Here is a 19,087-nt window from a genome sequence, read left to right as displayed (position 1 = left end):
TTATAGTTTCCTTCTTTGTTCAAAAGCTTTTAAGTTTAATTAGGTCCCATTTGTTTATTTTTGCTTTTATTTCCATTACTCTGGGAGGTGGATCATAGAGGGTCCTGCTGTGGTTTATGTCTGAGAGTGTTTTGCCTATGGTTTCTTCTATGAGTTTTATAGACTCTGGTCTTACGTTAGATCTTTAATCCATTTTGAGTTTATTTTTGTGTATGGTGTTAGAAAGTGTTCTAGTTTCGTTCTTTTACAAGTGGTTGACCAGTTTTCCCAGCACCACTTGTTAAAGAGATTGTCTTTTTTCCATTGTATATTCTTGCCTCCTTTGTCAAAGATAAGGTGTCCATAGGTGCATGGATTTATCTCTGGGCTTTCTATTTTGTTCCATTGATCTATATTTCTGTCTTTGTGCCAGTACCATACTGTCTTGATGACTGTAGCTTTGTAGTATAGCCTGAAGTCAGGCAGGTTGAGTCCTCCAGTTCTATTCTTCTTTTTTAAGATTGCTTTGGCTATTTGAGGTTTTTTGTATTTCCATACAAATTGTGAAATTATTTGTTCTAGTTCTCTGAAAAATACCATTGGTAGCTTGATAGGGATTGCATTGAATCTATAGATTGCTTTGGGTAGTATACTCATTTTCACTATATTGATTCTTCTGATCCATGAACATGGTATATTTCTCCATTTATTTGTGTCATCTTTGATTTCTTTCATCAGTGTTTTATAGTTTTCTATATATAGGTCTTTTGTTTCTTTAGGTAGATTTATTCCTAAGTATTTTATTCTTTTCATTGCAAAGGTGAATGGAATTGTTTCCTTAATTTCTCTTTCTGTTTTCTCATTGTTAGTATATAGGAATGCAAGGGATTTCTGTGTGTTAATTTCATATCCTGCAACTTTACTATATTCATTGATTAGCTCTAGTTATTTTCTGGTGGAGTCTTTAGGATTTCTATGTAGAGGATCAAGTCATCTGCAAACAGTGAGAGTTTTACTTCTTCTTTTCCAATCTGGATTCCTTTCATTTCTTTTTCGGCTCTGATTGCTGTGGCCAAAACTTCCAAAGCCATGTTGAATAGTAGTGGTGAGAGTGGGCACCCTTGTCTTGTTCCTGACTTTAGGGGAAATGCTTTCAATTTTTCACCATTGAGGATAATGTTTGCTGAGGGTTTGTCATATATAGCTTTTATTATGTTGAGGTATGTTCCTTGTATTCCTGCTTTCTGGAGGTTTTTTTTTTTTTTTATCATCAATGGATGTTGAATTTTGTCAAAGGCTTTCTCTGCATCTATTGAGATAATTATATTGTTCTTATCTTTCAATTTGTTAATGTGGTGTATTACATTGATTGATTTGCAGATATTGAAAAATCCTTCCATCCCTGGGATAAAGCCCACTTGGTCATGATGTATGATCTTTTTAATATGTTGTTGGATTCTGTTTGCTAGAATTTTGTTACAGATTTTTGCATCTATATTCATCAGTGATATTGGCCTGTAGTTTTCTTTTTTTGTGGCCTCTTTGTCTGATTTTGGTATTAGGGTGATGGTGGCCTCATAGAATGAGTTTGGAAGTTTACCTTCCTCTGCAATTTTCTGGAAGGGTTTGAGTAGGATAGGTGTTTGCTCTTCTCTAAATTTTTGGTAGAATTCAGCTGTGAAGCTGTCTGGTCCTGGGCTTTTGTTTGCTGGAAGATTTTTGATTATAGTTTCAATTTCCGTGCTTGTGATGGGTCTGTTAAGATTTTCTATTTCTTCCTGGTTTGGTTTTGGAAAGTTGTACTTTTCTAAAAATTTGTCCATTTCCTCCAAGTTGTCCATTTTATTGGCATATAGTTGCTGATAGTAGTCTCTTATGATCCTTTGTATTTCTGTGTTGTGATCTCTCCATTTTTATTTCTAATTTTGTTGATTTGATTTTTCTCCCTTTGTTTCTTGATGAGTCTGGCTAATGGTTTGTCAATTTTATTTATCTTCTCAAAGAACCAGCTTTTGGTTTTATTGATTTTTGCTATGGTCTCTTTTGTTTCTTTTGCATTTATTTCTGCCATAATTTTTAAGATTTCTTTCCTTCTACTAACCTTGGGGTTCTTCATTTCTTCCTTTTCTAGTTGCCTTAGGTGTAGAGTTAGGTTATTTATTTTACTTTTTTCTTGTTTCTTGAGGTAAGCCTGTATTGCTATGAACCTTCTCCTTAGCACTGCTTTTAAAATTTCCCATAGGTTTTGGGTTGTTGTGTTTTCATTTTCACTTGTTTCTATGCACGTTTTGATTTTTTTAAATTTCTTCTGTAATTTGTTGGTTATTCAGCAGCATGTTGTTCAGCCTCCATATATTGGAATTTTTAATAGTTTTTCTCCTGTAATTGAGATCTAACCTTAGTGCATTGTGGTCTGAAAAGATGCTTGGAATGATTTCAATTTTTTTGAATTTACCAAGGCTAGATTTATGGCCCAGGATGTGATCTATCCTGGAGAAGGTTCCATGTGCACTTGGGAAAAAGGTGAAATTCATTGTTTTGGGGTGAAATGTCCTATAGATATCAATTAGGTCTAACTGGTCTATTGTATCATTTAAAGTTTGTGTTTCTTTGTTAATTTTCTGTTTAGTTGATCTATCCATAGGTGTGAGTGGGGTATTGAAGTAGCCAACTATTATTGTGTTATTGTTAATTTCCCCTTTCATGCTTGTTAGCATTTGCCTTACATATTGCAGTGCTCGTATGTTGGGTGCATATATATTTATAATTGTTATATCTTCTTCTTGGATTGATCCTTTGAGCATTATGTAGTGTCCTTCTTTGTCTCTTTTCACACCCTTTATTTATTTTATTTTTTTCACACCCTTTATTTTAAAGTCTATTTTATCTGATGTGAGTATTGTTCTCTTTTGGTCTCTATTTGCATGGAATATCTTTTTCCAGCCCTTCACTTTCAGTCTGTATGTGTCTCTTGTTTTGAGGCTGGTCTCTTGTAGACAATATATATAGAAGTCTTGTTTTTGTATCCATTCAGCCAGTCTTTGTCTTTCGGTTGGGGCTTTCAACCCATTTACATTTAAGGTAATTATTGATAAGTATGATCCCATTGCCATTTACTTTGTTGTTTTGAATTCAAGTTTATACACCCTTCCTGTGTTTCCTGTCTAGAGAAGATCCTTTAGCATTTGTTGGAGAGCTGGTTTGGTGGTGCTGAATTCTCTCAGCTTTTGCTTGTCTTTAAAGCTTTTGATTTCTTGATGGAGAAGTTTAAATAAAGTATCTGAACTTCTGAAACCATTCCTTTCCTTTTAAAAGTAAGCAGTTTATGAAACAGCATAGACTTAAAAGTAAAAATACTCTTGTTTCCTGATCATTGAAATAATACATATGTATGACAGAATATTTAGATAGAGAAGGGACAGGATAGGAAATAAAGATCAGCTGTGTTTACCCATTCGCTAATACTTACCTTTGGGGCATTTAGCTTGTAATTTTCCTAGACACATATGTGAGTTTGTTTGTTTGTTTACAAAGACATATAAACTTCAGTGTACAGATTGCAACTTCATTTGAAACAGCCTAAGTATCTTGGTAAGCTAAAAATATGATTTTAAAAAAATCCAGTATTATATTTTCCTTCCTGTTTAGCAAGCAGCACATTTTAGTCATTTATGTGATTTCTTATTTGTTGCCCATGCTCAGCATTTTGATGAATCCTTACATATTTTGAGTTTATTCATTGGTCATTCAGCAAAACTTTATCGACATTCTTTAGAAAGACATTGTCATATCAACAAATGTCAATAAGTGAAATGAGAAATGTCTTGAGTCATTAGTCTCATGGAGAATGAGACTGTGAATGAAATCAGGAGAGTTTAACTGTTAGAAATGGGTAAGTGCTTGTTGAGATAATTCTGCACAATCTCTCCCATTTCTATACTTCTGTTAGATAGAGGCATCAACTACACTTCATTTAACACAACTTTTCATTTGTAAAACACAGCCTTGAAACACAGAGACAGTGGCTCCCTGCATTTCTCTGGCACAGAGAACACTTATTCCAGGAAGGAAGAGTGTTCATGGAACATTTAAGAGCCAGAAAGTGGACTGATGTGGGTAGAAGTTAGTGAAGTAGGGAGACAGGAGATGAAGACAGGTCAGAGAGCCGGTAGGGAAGGGGATCCTTGTCATACAGGCTTTTACAGGACTTACTGTGAGGGAAATGAAGAAGGAGATTTCCAGAACCCTGCTCCCTGACCCCCTCTCACAGCCAATGGCCACCCTGGCACTTCCAGATGTCCTGCTGGTCTGAGCTGTCTCTGTACCCTCACTGTCCACTCTGCCCAGCATGGGCGGCCCTCACCCCAGGGGGAGTGAACTGGATCCAGAGGCACTGAGGGGGCATCTGTGGGCTGGGGTGGGCACACAGACTGCTCAGTAAATGGGCCGAGTCCTGGGCAGTGTCCGGTGACCCCCTCAGCCTGTTCCAGGAGCAGGAGCTGGTGCATGTCTCAGGAGAGGAGTCAGGTTCCCGGGCCTCCTGTGGGTCCCCCTGGGTTCACAGCAGCTGCAGGGCTGCGACCTCCCAGGTCGTCCCAGCATGTGGCATGCACGGGTCTCTCCAGGGAGAACTTCTGAACCCCTGTTCCTCCTCCTCGTCTGGGGCACTCCTGTGGGCTCAGTCCTGATCTGACGGCTTCTCTTCCCTTCCCACCCAGCTCCATGGGGATGGTTCTATCCAGCCTTGGTGTGGAGGAGTCTTCCTGCTTGTGTAGTGTGTTTTCAGGAGATGGGACCCCCTAATGTGCCTCGGGGGGAGCTGAGCTCAGCGTCCTCTTGCTCACCTGGAGCTCCTCCTCAGAACAGTGTGTGACATTCACAGTGCACTGTGGCTCCTGTGATTGTTCAGGAAGAGTCGGTGTGAATTTTGTTTCTTCCTTTCATGAATCAGGCTTCCCAGGTAGGGCAGTAGTAAAGAATCTGCCTGACAGTGCAGGAGATATGGGTTCGATCTCAGATCCAGGAAGATTCACTGGAAAAGGAAATGGCAGCCCACTCCAATATTCTTAGCTGCAGAATCCCATGGACAGAGCAACCTGTGTGGCTACTGTCCATGGGGTTGCAATAGTCTGACTTAGCGACTAAACAGTAACAAAACCGTTTCATGGCTCATGTTTTTCTCTTTTTTCACCTTTTTTTTTTTTTTAAGCTTTGTTGTTTCACCTTTCTTTACTGTATGCCTTTTCTCTCTCTCCCTCTGTGTGTTCATGACTGGGTACTTGGACAAGCACAGGACACCCACTGTTTGCAGATTTGTACCACATCCTGATTGTCCTTCACTAGCTGGCATGGCATGTGTCTGGTCATGGAATCAGCCCAACAGGAAACTAAGGGAAACTCAGTTCATTTCTGAGTCAACAACTTACCTGACCCATGAGAGCCTTTCTGATTCTGGGGAATTTATCATTGTTTTTGAATGCCTTCAGTTCAGTTCAGTTCAGTTGCTCAGTCATGTCTGACTCTTTGTGACCTCATGAAACGCAGCACTCCAGGCCATCCTGTCCATCACCAGCTCCTAGAGTTTACCCAAACTCATGTCCATTGAGTTGGTGGTGCCATCCAACCATCTCATCCTCTGCCAACCATCTCATCCTCTGTCATCGCCTTCTGCTCCTGCTCCCAGGCTTTCCTGGCATCATGGTCTTTTCCAATGAGCCACCTCTTCACATCAGGTCACCAAAGTTTCAGCTTCAACATCAGTCATTCCAATGAACACCCAGGACTGATCTCTTTTAAGATGGACTGGTTGGATTTCTTTGCATCCAGGGGACTCTCAAGACTCTTCTCCAACACCACAGTTCAAAAATATCAATTCTTCGGCACTCAGCTTTCTTTATAGTCCAACTCTCACATCCATACATGACTACTGGAAAAACCATAGCCCTGACTAGACGGACCTTTGTTGACAAAGTAAAGTCTCTGCTTTTTAGTATGCTGTCTGGGTTGGCCATAACTTTCTTTTCAAGGAGTCCAGGTAGTAAGCGTCTTTTAATTTCATGGCTGCAGTCACCATCTGCAGTGATTTTGGAGCCCCCCAAAATAAAATCAGCCACTGTTTCCACTGTTTCCCCATCTATTTGCCATGAAGTGATGGGACCGGATGCCATGATCTTTGTTTTCTGAATGTTGAGCTTTAAGCCAACATTTTCACTTTCCTCTTTCACTTTCATCAAGAGGCTCTTTAGTTCTTTTTCACTTTCTGCCCATAAGAATTCCTTACTATTCCCCAAATCCATACCCTAGTTCTATCAGAGTTTTACATGGTCTTGTATGTGTCTCCACCCTTACTCCCTGACCCCGGCCCCATATATATCTAGTCCCCCTGTAGCTGTAACGAGCCACTCCAGCTGCTCTTCAGTTCAAGCTCAGAAATAAGTGAAATGGACACCAGTTTCCAGGCAAGCACCAAGTAGGGGAGAATATTGCAGGTAAGGATTTCTGTGACGAGTCTGCTTTGAGGGAAGTAGCAGGGTGCTAAGCCGCTGCATTTTACGGATCAAGGTGGCTCTGTTCAAGTCAGGGGAGAGATGAGTGTGAAAAGAAAAACACACAGAAATATCCTTCCAGTCTTCTGGATCTTCCCTAGTTGTGTGTTCACTTTGTTGTTGTAGATGTTTGTTTGACTCTTTCCCAGAACTCCTATGACATTTTTCAGGTGCTTTCTCTTTCCATACTTCCCTTTCCAAGGGAGACTTCACTCCTCCTAGCTCACTATTTTGCTGACATCACTCTATGTGTTCAATTGAATTTTCCGTCACAACATCCACTTGTACCAGTGCATCATGATTTCTCTTACTCTTCCCAAATTTGTTGCAATTTCAGTTGTTTATAGGTTTTTCTTTTATGAATAATGTTTAGCACAATAATAAACTATGTAAAATATATAATGATTACATAATAAGAGTACTCTAAAAAGTTATGTAACTTAGTTCAAGGTATAAACACTCAAGAGTCAGTTTGAACCTGCACATGGTACCCACAAATTATTAATGATTAACACTAATAAACACTTTGCCAAAATGTCTGGTTTTGGTACCCTTTTCAGAATTTCACCCTAGTCATGTCTGTAAGGGTTTCTCAGGTGGCCCAGTGGTAAGAATTCGCCTGCCAATGTAAGTGAAACAAGAGACTTGGGTTGGATATCTGGATCAGGAAGATACTGTGTTGTAGGAAATGACAACCCACTCCGGTATTCTAACCAGGAAATTTCATGGACTGTGGAGCCGGGCTGGGTACAGTCCATGGGGTTTTAAAAAAGTCAGACATGACTTACTGATTATACCTCCACCACCATAGGTGTGTAAAGCAAAATAATATTGCTGCTGGAAAATTTAAAAAGGCAAATTTGGTTTGTTTCACATTTTGATTCTTTATTAAGAGATTACATTTTGAAAAATGCTTAATAATTAACACTTAATTGTGTGGTTAGTGTGTCTTTCTGTACTATGAAGGAGTTGTTTCAGTTGATGTTTGATCAAAAGTGGGCTTCATAATTAGAAAAGTGAATTGACTGATATGTGGAGGTTTCTGTGTAATGTTTGGTCAATAATTGTTTGGCAGATATTATCATTACATAACTAAAGTTTTTTCTGATTAAAAAAAACAATTGTACTTGATTCAATTCTCTTCTTACTCTGTGGGCACTGGTTTAATCCTTATCCTCCTCCAATGTATCTGCTAACATTGGACAGTCAACTGGGGTGTTAATGTCCTGTTATTTATAACCTGTAAAGCAGAAGAAAAAATCAGTCTACTTATTCAGATTAGAAACAGGCAATGGATCCCGAAGGCCAGAGAGTGAAGCTAAATGACAGCCACTTCATTCCTGTCCTGGGATTTGGCACCGCTGTACCTAAAGAGGTAACAGAGGTGGTTTGGGGTTGCGATATAAATAGTAGTGCATGTAACATAATTGGAAGGGACTTGAATTGTCAAGCACTAAGCTCCTGTGTGACTCTGGGAGGGTCATGTGGTTCCACTAACCAGGCTAGAACCATGCCTTGTGAAAGGGGAGAGAGCATCCAATCTTCACTCTGCATCAGGGTCTGAGGCTGTGCTCACTGGCAGATTCCTCTGGGTTCCCCTCCAGTTTCCATCTCTTTCCCAGCTTAGCAGAAGCAGTGAGACTCTGCTGTCCAGAACATTGACTGTCAGCTGCTTCTCTCTGAGTGGGATTGCAATAGCCAGGTTTCTCTGTATATTTTATTAGTTTCAGAACTGCTTCCTCCTTCCAAAAAGACATGAGAAATATTTGAGATACAAGGTCCTGAAGATGAAATGGCTGAAAACTAATGGGAGAGAATTGCTTTTCTACTATGAGTGTCTGCTTGGTCCCATGCTAGACACACTGCAGCTGTGTTTTTTTGCTATACTTCTGTTTCTGCTTGACTTTTGAGGGGATAAGCTACAGCCTTACAGGCCAGGCTTCATAATGTATTCTTGGGTTTTGTTGTGTCTTTTTATTAAAGTATAGTTTTCATTGCTTGGAAATGAGGGGCTAGTGGACAAATCTCTAGACTGGGAGCCAGAAAGTTTTCTGTCCATCTGGTCTTTAAAGTATGCAGCTGTGACAAGGGGCTGCTACTGCTACTGCTAAGTCACTTCAGTCGTGTCCGACTCTGTGCGATCCCGTAGATGGCAGCCCACCAGGCTCCCCCATCCCTGGGATTCTTCAGGCAAAAACACTGGAGTGGGTTGCCATTTCCTTCTCCAATGCATCAAAGTGAAAAGTGAAAGTGAAGTCGCTCAGTCGTATCCAACTCTTAGCAACCCCATGGACTGCAGCCTACCAGGCTCCTCCATCCATGGGATTTTCCAGGCAGGAGTACTGGAGTGGGGTGCCATTGCCTTCTCCAGACAAGGGGCTGACTGGTCATTAAACTTTGTGTCTCATTTCTTCATCTATAAAACAGAAGGAAATATTCAGAGACCCTTTCAAGACAGAAGACAGGGCTTGTTTCCTTGTAGTTGCAAAGTGGGATGAGGGGAGGGAAGGGACCAGGCTATACTGAAGCTCACTGGTTCATTCCTCAGTACAGTCCCAAATAACTGAGTATTTAAGAAAAACCAGGACCCAACAGAGGGAAGTTAGACCATTTATCTAGTTCCTTGAAACAGGAAAGATTCTGAATCACATAAAAAGAAATCGAGTATTATGCAGCATTAAAAACAAAGTTAATCCTGCCATTTGCAACCACACAGATCAACCTGGAGAACATTAAGTTAAATGAGAGAAGCCAGAAATAGAAAGACAAATACTTCATGATCTCTATATGGGTGAAATCTAAAAAAGTGAAACTCACAGAAGAAGAGAGTAGAGGAATGGTGACCAGAAGTTGAGGACAAGGCTGGGAAAAAGGGAAAGATGTTGGTCAAAGGGACAGACCTTCAGTTTGAGATGAAGAAGTCTTGACCCCTGATGTTCAGCACGGTGACTCCAGTTAATAATAATGGATTCTATCTTGAGATTTGCTAAAAGAGCAGATTTTCAGCGTTGTCACGAACCCCCTCACAAATTAGCTATGTGAGGTGATGGATCTCCTGGTAGCTTGATTGTGATCATCAATAACAGTAGGTAATTATAAGCAGTACTTAACACTATTTTACCACTAGTGCCACCTGGTGCTGGTTGTAAAGAATCTACCTGCCAGTGCAGGAGATATAAAAGGTTAAGGGTTCAATCCCTGGGTTGGGAAGAACCCTGGAGGAGGGCATGGCCATCCACTCCTGGATTTTTGCCTGGAGAATCCCTTGAACAGAGGAGCCTGGTGGGCTGTGGTTGCCATAGGGTGGCAAAGAGTTGGACATGACTGAAGCAACTTAGCATGCATGCACTTATATGACAATATCACTTTGTATACCTTGAATATATATATATATATACATACATATATATATATATATGTATTGTATTCTGTGTGGCTTCACTGGTAGCCAGAAGTCCTAGAAGTTTTCACCTTGTTTCTTGATGCTTTTACCATACATCTTATACCTTTTGTCAATTTTGCTTCAGACATCTCACAGTATAAATCCTATCCATGGGTTCTAACAGCAAATCATTGAACCTGGAGGTGGCCTTTGCGTCCTCTGATCAACCACTGATTGCCTGAGGTTGATGAGTTCCTGGGTGTCCTTTTAATTGGTGACCAGGAACATTCAGGAAACTGTCATGGGTTCATCACACGCACACAGAACTACCCAAAGAAAAGTTGAATCTTGGAAAGATCAAAGCTTGTGCTTTAACAATCTTTTAACCCATGTGAATATGTAAGTACTACCTTTGTTGCTCATGTATGTTCCTAAGAGCGAAGCTCTGGAGGCAACCAAATAGAGGTTGGGTTCCGCCATATTGACTGTGCTTGTGTGTAGCAAAATGAAGAGCAGGTTGGCCAAGCCATTCAAAGCAAGATTGCAGATGGCACTGTGAAGACAGAAGACATTGCCTATACTTCAAAGGTGCTGTGTGTGTGTTTTGTGTGTGCACATGTGGGCAACTGATTGTGCCCAGGTGACTATTGTATAATAAGATCATTGTTTGGTGAAGAATTGTTTGGTGACCCATGTTTATTGTTACATTCCTGATGCTGCTGCTGCTGCTAAGTCGCTTCAGTCGTGTTCGACTCTGTGCGACCCCATAGACGGTAGCCCATCAGGCTCCTCTGTCCATGGGATTCTCCAGGCAAGAACACTGGAGTAGGTTGCCATTTCCTTCTCCAATGCATGAAAGTAAAAATTGAAAGTGAAGTCACTCAGTCGTGTCCGACTCTTTTCGACCTCCTGGACTGCAGCCCACCAGGCTCCTCCGTCCATGGGATTTTCTAGGCAAGAGTACTGGAGTGGGGTGCCATCGCCTTCTCTGTGTTACATTCCTAAAGTATTGCAATTCCCTGGTGGTCCAATGGTTAAGACTCAGTGCTTTATTGCCATGAGCCCAGATTCAATCCTTGGTAAGTGAAGTAATATTCCAAAATCCATGTGTAAGCAACCGCCACCCCCCCAAAAAAAATTTCCTCAAGTATTATTAACACAGCTTCCATTCTTTAATCTCTGCAGCTTTGGTGCACTTTCCTTTGACCAGATTTGATCTGACCAGCCTTGGAAAAGTCACTGAAAGTTCTTCAACTGGACTATGTTGATCTCTATCTCATTCATTTCCCAGTGGCCATGAAGGTTGCAAATTTGTGTAATCACTTCTATAGTACTTCTTTTTTCAGAATGTGTATCAACTTGCATGCATTGTTGAATTAAAGATTTGTCTTAGTAGGTTGTAACAAGGGTTTCACTAGAGTAGAATCTCCTTAATAATCATTCGTTATCATCTTTTTACTGATTTTCTTTGAATCCGTTACAGGCCTCCCAGAGAAAGGAGTTAAAGAATCTCTCAGTGTCTGCCTCAAAAATTTGAGGAAATAGAAATAGGCAGGTTCTGCACACAGTCCTGAATATGACTCCCGAGTCTCTAGGGATTTCATGAAACAAGAGTTTGGTGCAGACATAATGAGCAATGACACAATCTTATATCGAATGTGATTTCTTATCCCCTTTCATCCTTTCGAGTTGAGCAAATTTGGTGGGTGCCCCATCTGGGTGCTAAAACTAGCAGACATCATAGGGACTTGGGAAACCTTGCCTGCACTGTTGCTTGTCTCCATGACAAAGTTTGTAGACTGCACTTAGACTTTAAGAACTGTATTATTATGCTGTATTATTATGTAGACGGGAGTTTCCTGGCAGTCCAGTAGTTACGACTCCATGCTTTCACTGCTGAGGCAAGTTGAGTTGAGAAGGAGTTCAATCCATGTTTGGGGAATTAAGATCCCACAAACCTGAGGGAAAAAACAAACAAACCCCACAATGAAACTACAACAACAAAAAACTGTGTTATATAGAACTCTTGATTTTAAGTTACAGAAATCTACTCAAGCCATCCTATGCAAAATAGCTTAGAGGATTATGTAGATGGGAAGTCCAACTCATGGATAGATTTAAGGATTTGCTGTACTCTTCAGAAATGTCTATTTTTTCTATCTCTTATCATGACATTGGAGGCTTTCCCTGTGGCTCATCAGTAAAGAATCTGCCTGCAATGCAGGAGCTGCAGGAGATGTGGGTTTGATCTCTGGATTGGGAAGATCCCCTGGAGGAGAGTTTGGCAACCCACTCCAGTATTCTTGCCTGGAGAATCCCATAGACAGAGGAGCCTGGTGGGCTACACTCCATGGGGACACAAAGAGTCAAAAATGACTGAAGCAATTTAGCACATGCACATCATGACATTACTCATGATTTGCTTTATTTTTACTGAATATTGGTGACATTTTCGACTGGTGGCAAATATGGTCTTGGGGCAGCTCAAGGCTCATGGTCATGAACGTTTGAGAGCATGTCTGGATCTTCCACATTCCATATCAACCTAATGAGAGCCTCGATGGTTCACATGCCTGCCCTAGGGCATCTGATGCTCAGATGGAAAAGGAAGTCTGATTATCCAATCACATCAAGATTGAAAGTTTTATTCTGGAAATTATGTCACGTAACTTACTGCCTTTTCCAGCTCAAGAGAAGCATTTCAAAAGAGACAAGTACAAGGAACAGACAAAATCCACAAAAGTCATGGGAATTCCCTTTTAGGACCTAGAAAAACATTTATTACTGTATATGTATGTATATATATATATATATATATATATATATATATATATATATATAAAGTGTAAGAGATTAGGATATGCCTCCCTCCTAAAGACATTGCTTACAACTCCATATATGCAAATACTAGTATCCAGAATATTGTAACCCCTACCTCACGGAGGTTTACTACCTGGTGCCAAGCAGCCAGGCTAAATGTAGAGATATTACTTTGTGACATCTCTAAAATGACTACCTCTATTCCAGCCAGGGGAGGAATTGCTTCCAAAAGATGAAAATGGAAAAATTATATTAGACTCAGTGGATCTCTGTCGCACATGGGAGGTGAGTCTGGGGAGGAGAAATTCAGGGGAGGAGCCAGGAGAGGGGGAACCTCCTTCATTTCTTCCACCTGTGAGAATGGGCTGTGGCCCATCAGAGTCAGCAGTTCATGAATCTAAGGGTTGTGATGCTGGGGTTTTGGGGAGGAAACCATTGCTGGAATGCTCACAGAGAGGAACAAAGGAGGAGAATATGGGACAGTGAAGACAGGCATCTCTTTCCTTCCATATGATATGTATTCTCAGGGATTTTTCTAAGGAGGAAATGGTAATTGTCGTTTTTGTGTCACAACTTCATTTTTCCTCTTGATAATCAATGCTAATTCTTGATGGGTGACCCTGTTGACAGATAATTTTTCAACATTTATTTTTGCTCTATTGTCCATTCTAAGTGACTGTGCACACCGCCCCCCCCTTCTTCCCTAGGCCCTGGAGAAGTGTAAGGAGGCAGGGCTGACCAAGCCCATCATGGTGTCCAACTTCAACCACAAGCAGCTGGAGAAGATCCTGAACAAGCCGGGGCTCAAGTACAAGCCCGTCTGCAACCAGGTGAGCAGCTTGGCTCCTCTCCCTCCTGCTCTTCAGAACCTCCTTCTTGCCCTGGAGCCTGATGTCTGTCTGTCCTCCCCTCCTGTTCATCCGACTTTTGTGGACAGAATATTCTAGAGGGCAGAGCCTCTGTATGGATGGAATACTATGAATAGAACCCACAATGGTATCCCTGTTTGATAAAGTCTGGGTGGAAAAGCTGGGGAGGGGGTCCTGCTAAATTGCGGTGGAGACTGAGGAAAGGTAAAGAAGGTGAAGAAGGGTTAGACTAGTCACCCAGAACTTAGAGGAAGGTGGTGTTTACCTGAGCCTAAAGGGTGTCCAGAAATGGATGTTGAAAGTGCCTGGGAGGCAACTGTGGACAGGAAGGAAGACCACGAAACATGGCATGGAGTGTAGAGAAAGTTAAATCGGATAATATTGGTTTAAAATTTGTGTGGGGTTTGGATGGCTGAATCCTTAGTCTTAGTGTTTCAGCTTTTCTGGGTCTTCAGTACCGAAAATGTGCTGAAAACTATGAAAGTCATCCAGGTGAAAGGTTGAAGTCAAAGGCTCATGGTGATATTAATGATCAATAAAATATTGATCATTATTTACTCAGAAACATTTACTCATATGTAGAGCTCACCTTGTGAGCTACTCAAGCTTGGAATGGTTCTCTCATCCAAGTCTATCATAAAATTAACTTTTAAGCACACTTCTCTCAATTTTTATCTTGATGTTGATATTTCAAGTTTATATTTAAGTTGTAGTTTTTCCTTTAGCATTTTTAAAAACTTTTACTTTTCTCTGTTTTATTAATATTACTTTCCTGAATAATCTGACACTCTTCTCTGTTGGCATTCTACAGGTGGAATGTCACCCTTATCTCAACCAGAGTAAACTGTTGGATTTCTGCAAGTCCCGTGATATTGTTCTTGTTGCCTATAGTGCTCTGGGATCCCAAAGAGTAAAAGGATGGTAATGAACCCTAAGGAAGACAACACAGTGTTTACCTAAAATTCAGTTTTTGAGGAAATGGTTTCAATCATACAGTACTCAGTGATCTGGAGATAACTCTCATAGGCAGGGGGAATAAAGGGGAAGGATGGACTGATTTCTTCCCTTTTATCTTCTCATCACCCAGACAGTTTCTTTACACTGTATTAGCTTGTGTGAAAGAGTTAGTTGCTTGTCGTGTCTGACTCTTTGCGACCTCATAGTCTGTAGCCCACCAAACTCCACTGTCCATGGGATTTTCCAGGCAAGAATACTGAAGTGGGTAGCCATTCCCTTCTCCAGTGGATCTTTCTGACTCAGGGATCCAACCCAGGTCTCCTGCTTGTAGATTCATCAATTACATTAAAAAGTGTACATAATCTCCCAGTTGAGACCAGAAACCCAAGCTTATGTCATGATTTTGCTTATTAACTAATGAATGCATTTCTAAAAATAGATATTCCAAACCTCACTTACCTTATGTCTAAAATTGGGACAATAATATGTAACTCCAAGATCTATCATGCTAGAAAAAAAATTCAATTTGAACCAATTATGTAAACATCTCAAGGAGAATAATGATGAAATAAATGACTGTCATTCTGGGACTACTCAGTTTTTATCAAAGTCTAGAAAAGTGACATTAAAAAATTTCCTGGTATTTTTCTTCTCCTTCTCTACTCATGGTCTTGATTATCAAAGAAAACAATAACTGAGAAGTAAATAAAAAATTCCACGAGTTTGGCAGTCCTGGTCTCAACTCAATCATGAATCTGAATTACATGTGGAACTTTGTAAACACAGAATGGGAGGTGACCCAGTTGAGGTTCTGCTTCAGTTTGTCTTCAACTAAGTCATGGAATTTGTATTTCTAACAAGATCCCCAGTCATACTGATGATGTTGGTCTCTGGAGCACACTTTGAGAAGCACTGGTCTAGAGTGGACCTACTTGGTCTGTTTGAGAAGCCTCCTTAGAAACTGAGAATTTAGTCTCAGCTCCTCAGCATTTCTGAATTTCTTTCCAGCATGAATAAGAACCACCTGGTTCTCTTGGAGGACCTGGTTCTTTGTGCCATTGCCAAAAAGAACAAGCAGACCCCAGCTCTGGTTGCCCTTCACTACCAGATACAACGTGGGGTTGTGGTTCTGATCAAGAGTTTCAACAAGAAGTGGATCAAAGAGAACATACAGGTGATGATGAGTGGGGCTGTGGGCAGAAGGCTCCTATGGAATATCCTTCATGAGGGTCATTCTTTGTCCATCTCTCAAGACTTTCCTTGAGTCAAGACAAGTCACCTGTTCTCCCATGTGCATGAATGCCTTGTGTGTATTCCTGGTAGTTTTCTCCTCCTGATGTGGCAACAGGAAAGGTGGCATGGCTGGAGAGGGTTAACGATGGACAGTGTGTGTGCTCAGTTGCTCAGTCTTGTCTGACTCTTTGCGACCCCATGGACTGTAGCCTGCCAGGCTGGTCTGTCCATGGGGATTCTTTAGGCAAGAATACTAGAGTGGGTCTCCATGCCCTCCTCCAAGGGATCTTCCCAACCCAGGGATTGAACTGGAGTCTCCTGCATTGCAGGCAGGTTCTTTACCATCTGAGCCAAGGTTGGACAGATAACAGAGATTTATTTCCAGTGTTACTTCTGCAATTTATTCTGTCACCTTGTGCAAATGACATCTTATTTTCTTTGTTCTCAACTGATGAAACTGAATTTTTTAGGCTGTTTGGACTGCTACAACAAAATACCACAGATTGGCTGAGAAAAAAATGAAATTTCTTTCTCACATTTACAAAGCTGGAGTCTTGAGGTCAGGGGGCTTGTGTGGTTGGGTGAGGGCCCTCCTCAAGGTCACAAGGCTCTCCTTTTAATTTAACATGGTAGAGGGGAAAACAGAGTATTTCCCTGAATACTAACAAGGTTGCATCTTCATACATTTAATCTCCATGAGTTTCTGCCTTTGAGAAGCTCCTCTTCAAGACTTTGTCCACTTTAGCTAGGTTGTTTCTATTTAGACTTCTGTGTAGGAGACCGATATTATCCCCTTAGTGTAGCTGCACAGAAAACTCCCCAATTTCAGAATTTAATGTAGAGACCAGTTATGCTTCCCTTGATTCTGTGGTTTGCTAATCAGCCTGCACTCAACTAAGCTGTTGTCCTCTTAGTTGGGCTCTCTTATGCATTTGCAGTTCAGTGCAGAGCAGCTCGGCAGTTCTGCTTTAGCAGGTGGATGTGGCTCCTGTTAGAGGAGCATGCATGCTTCTCTGAATAGTTTTTCATATATGTTTGGCTAGACTGTTGTCAACTGACTTGGTCTTCATCTCAGCACAGTGCTGTGATCCCAAGTCAGTGATTGGGGAAAAAATCCTCTTCTATCTGGGCTCAGATCTGGCTCAGCACTTCTGGGAAATATCACTGTTTAGTGCCACAGGTTACAGGTCAGCCCAAGTCAAGGGGAAGGGAAATTGTCCCCTGATCAATTGTTTCCGTGTTTCCATTTAAATTTGGTTCTGTAATCCAGCTGGAACTGATTATCTAAGATAATATGAAAATAGATACATACACCTTTCAGTTCAGTTTAGTTTAGTTCAGTCGCTCAGTCATCTCCGACTCTTTGGGGCCCCATGAATCACAGCGCGCCAGGCCTCCCTGTCCATCACCAACTCCTGGAGTTCACCCAAACGCATGTCCATCGAGTCGGTGATGCCATCCAGCCATCTCATCCTCTGTCATCCCCTTCTCCTCCTGCCCCCGATCCCTCCCAGCATCAGGGTCTTTTCCAATGAGTCAACTCTTCGGATGAGGTGGCCAAAATATTGGAGCTTCAGCTTCAGCATCAGTCCTTTCAATGAACACCCAGGACTGATCTCCTTCAGAATGGACTGGTTGGATCTCCTTGCAGTCCAAGGAACTCTCAAGAGTATTCTCCAACACCACAGTTTAAAAGCATCAATTCTTCGGCACTCAGCCTTCTTCACAGTCCAACTCTGACATCCATACATGACTGCTGGAAAAACCATAGCCTTGAGTAGACGGACCTTTGTTGGCAAAGTAATGTCTCTGTTTTTGAATATGCTATCTAGGTTGGTCATAACTTTCCTTCCAAGGAGTAAGTGTTTTTTAATTTCATGGCTGCAATCACCAACTGCCATGATTTTGGAGCCCAGAAAAATAAAGTCTGACACTGTTTCCACTGTTTCCCCATCTATTTCCCATGAAGTGATGGGACCAGATGCCATGATCTTCGTTTTCTGAATGTTGAGCTTTAAGCCAACTTCTTCACTCTCCTCTTTCACTTTCATCAAGAGGCTTTTTAGCTCTTCACTCTCTGCCATAAGGGTGGTGTCATCTGCATATCTGAGGTTATTGATATTTCTCCCAGCAATCTTGATTCCAGCTTGTGCTTCTTCCAGCTAAGCGTTTCTCATAATGTACTCTGCATATAAGTTAAATAAGCAGGGAATTGGTGATGGACAGAGAGGCATGGTGTGCTGAAATTCATGGGGTTGCAAAGAGTTGGACACAACTGAGTGACTGAACTGAACTGAAAGTAAGAAAATAATGATCCCACTTTTTGCTGTGCGATTATTGAGGTATACGTGGTATCTCTTCAACAGATGAGAAATTCCTAAAGGAGACACCCTGTATTTTGGGGGGTTCTCAGTATCTGCTTATCCATGGATGTGTGAAAAAGAGTAGTTCATTTGTTCACTGTGATTCTTCTCTTCATCTATGGAGAGAAGTTCCACCTGTATCTGAAATGATGCCCACAGTTAGTCCTATGTCTTGTGCTGTTGTATAAATTGTAAGCTGAGTCAAATTACCTATCATTGTGGAGTGAAGATTACATGTGAATGTTGGGACTGGACGTGCATGTGCCATGTGCACATGGAGCAGGTATCTGCAGGTGTGCTTGTCAAAGGAGAAGGAGGGACCTGCTTGTAGATTTAGAGTTTTAGACCATCCTGACCACATTCACAGAACAATGTTCTCTATGACAACATGGCTGATTTAAGAAATGAATCCTTCTTCTCTTTCATTGGTGTTGGTCACCCAGATTATCCATTCTCTGAAGAATATTGACTCTCAGCTCTCACCATGGTTCTTTGAGAATGTCTTGCTTCTAGGGCAGTGGAGAAGATTTTTATACTTTGTGAAGGTGCTTAAATGAAGTCTCTGAAATTTTGAAAGCTTGCTTTTCCTTTTAAAACATTTAACACTTTAGGAAACAATAAAGACTTCAAAGTAAGAATACTTCTACTTTTCTGATGATTAAGGTAATACATACAAATTACAGAAAATTAGGAAATAGAAGGCAAAGGATCAAAAATAAAAATAAGCTGTGGCTAAACGTTTTAATAATACTTTGGTGTACTTTCCTATGGAGAAGGCAATGGCACCCCACTCCAGTACTCTTGCCTGGAAAATCCCATGGATGGAGGGCCTGGTGGGCTGCAGTCCATGGGGTCTCTAGGAGTCGGACACGACTGAGTGACTTCACTTTGACTTTTCACTTTCATGCATTGGAGGAGGAAATGGCAACCCACTCCAAT

The 19,087-nt window shown here is 41.1% G+C and overlaps 1 protein-coding gene across 1 annotated transcript; it reads left to right on the top strand.

Moving 5' to 3' along the window:
- Nucleotides 1-11,091: 11,091 nt before the first annotated feature.
- Nucleotides 11,092-15,281, top strand: LOC147360797 (aldo-keto reductase family 1 member C4-like). The gene is made up of 4 exons (XM_086331157.1): nucleotides 11,092-11,208; nucleotides 12,934-13,011; nucleotides 13,434-13,556; nucleotides 14,407-15,281. Exons 1-4 carry the CDS (start codon nucleotides 11,203-11,205, stop codon nucleotides 14,518-14,520), a joined length of 321 nt encoding a protein of 106 aa, XP_086187283.1. The 5' UTR covers nucleotides 11,092-11,202; the 3' UTR covers nucleotides 14,521-15,281.
- The last annotated feature ends 3,806 nt before the right edge of the window (nucleotides 15,282-19,087 follow it).

This window comes from Bos grunniens, chromosome 13 (assembly GCF_055505025.1).
Source record: "Bos grunniens cultivar Pamir isolate PY7600 chromosome 13, Bosgru_T2T1.0, whole genome shotgun sequence".
Lineage (NCBI taxonomy): Eukaryota > Metazoa > Chordata > Mammalia > Artiodactyla > Bovidae > Bos > Bos grunniens.
Note: the sequence above shows the minus strand (reverse complement) of the source record. Positions and strands in the feature narration are given on the sequence as shown.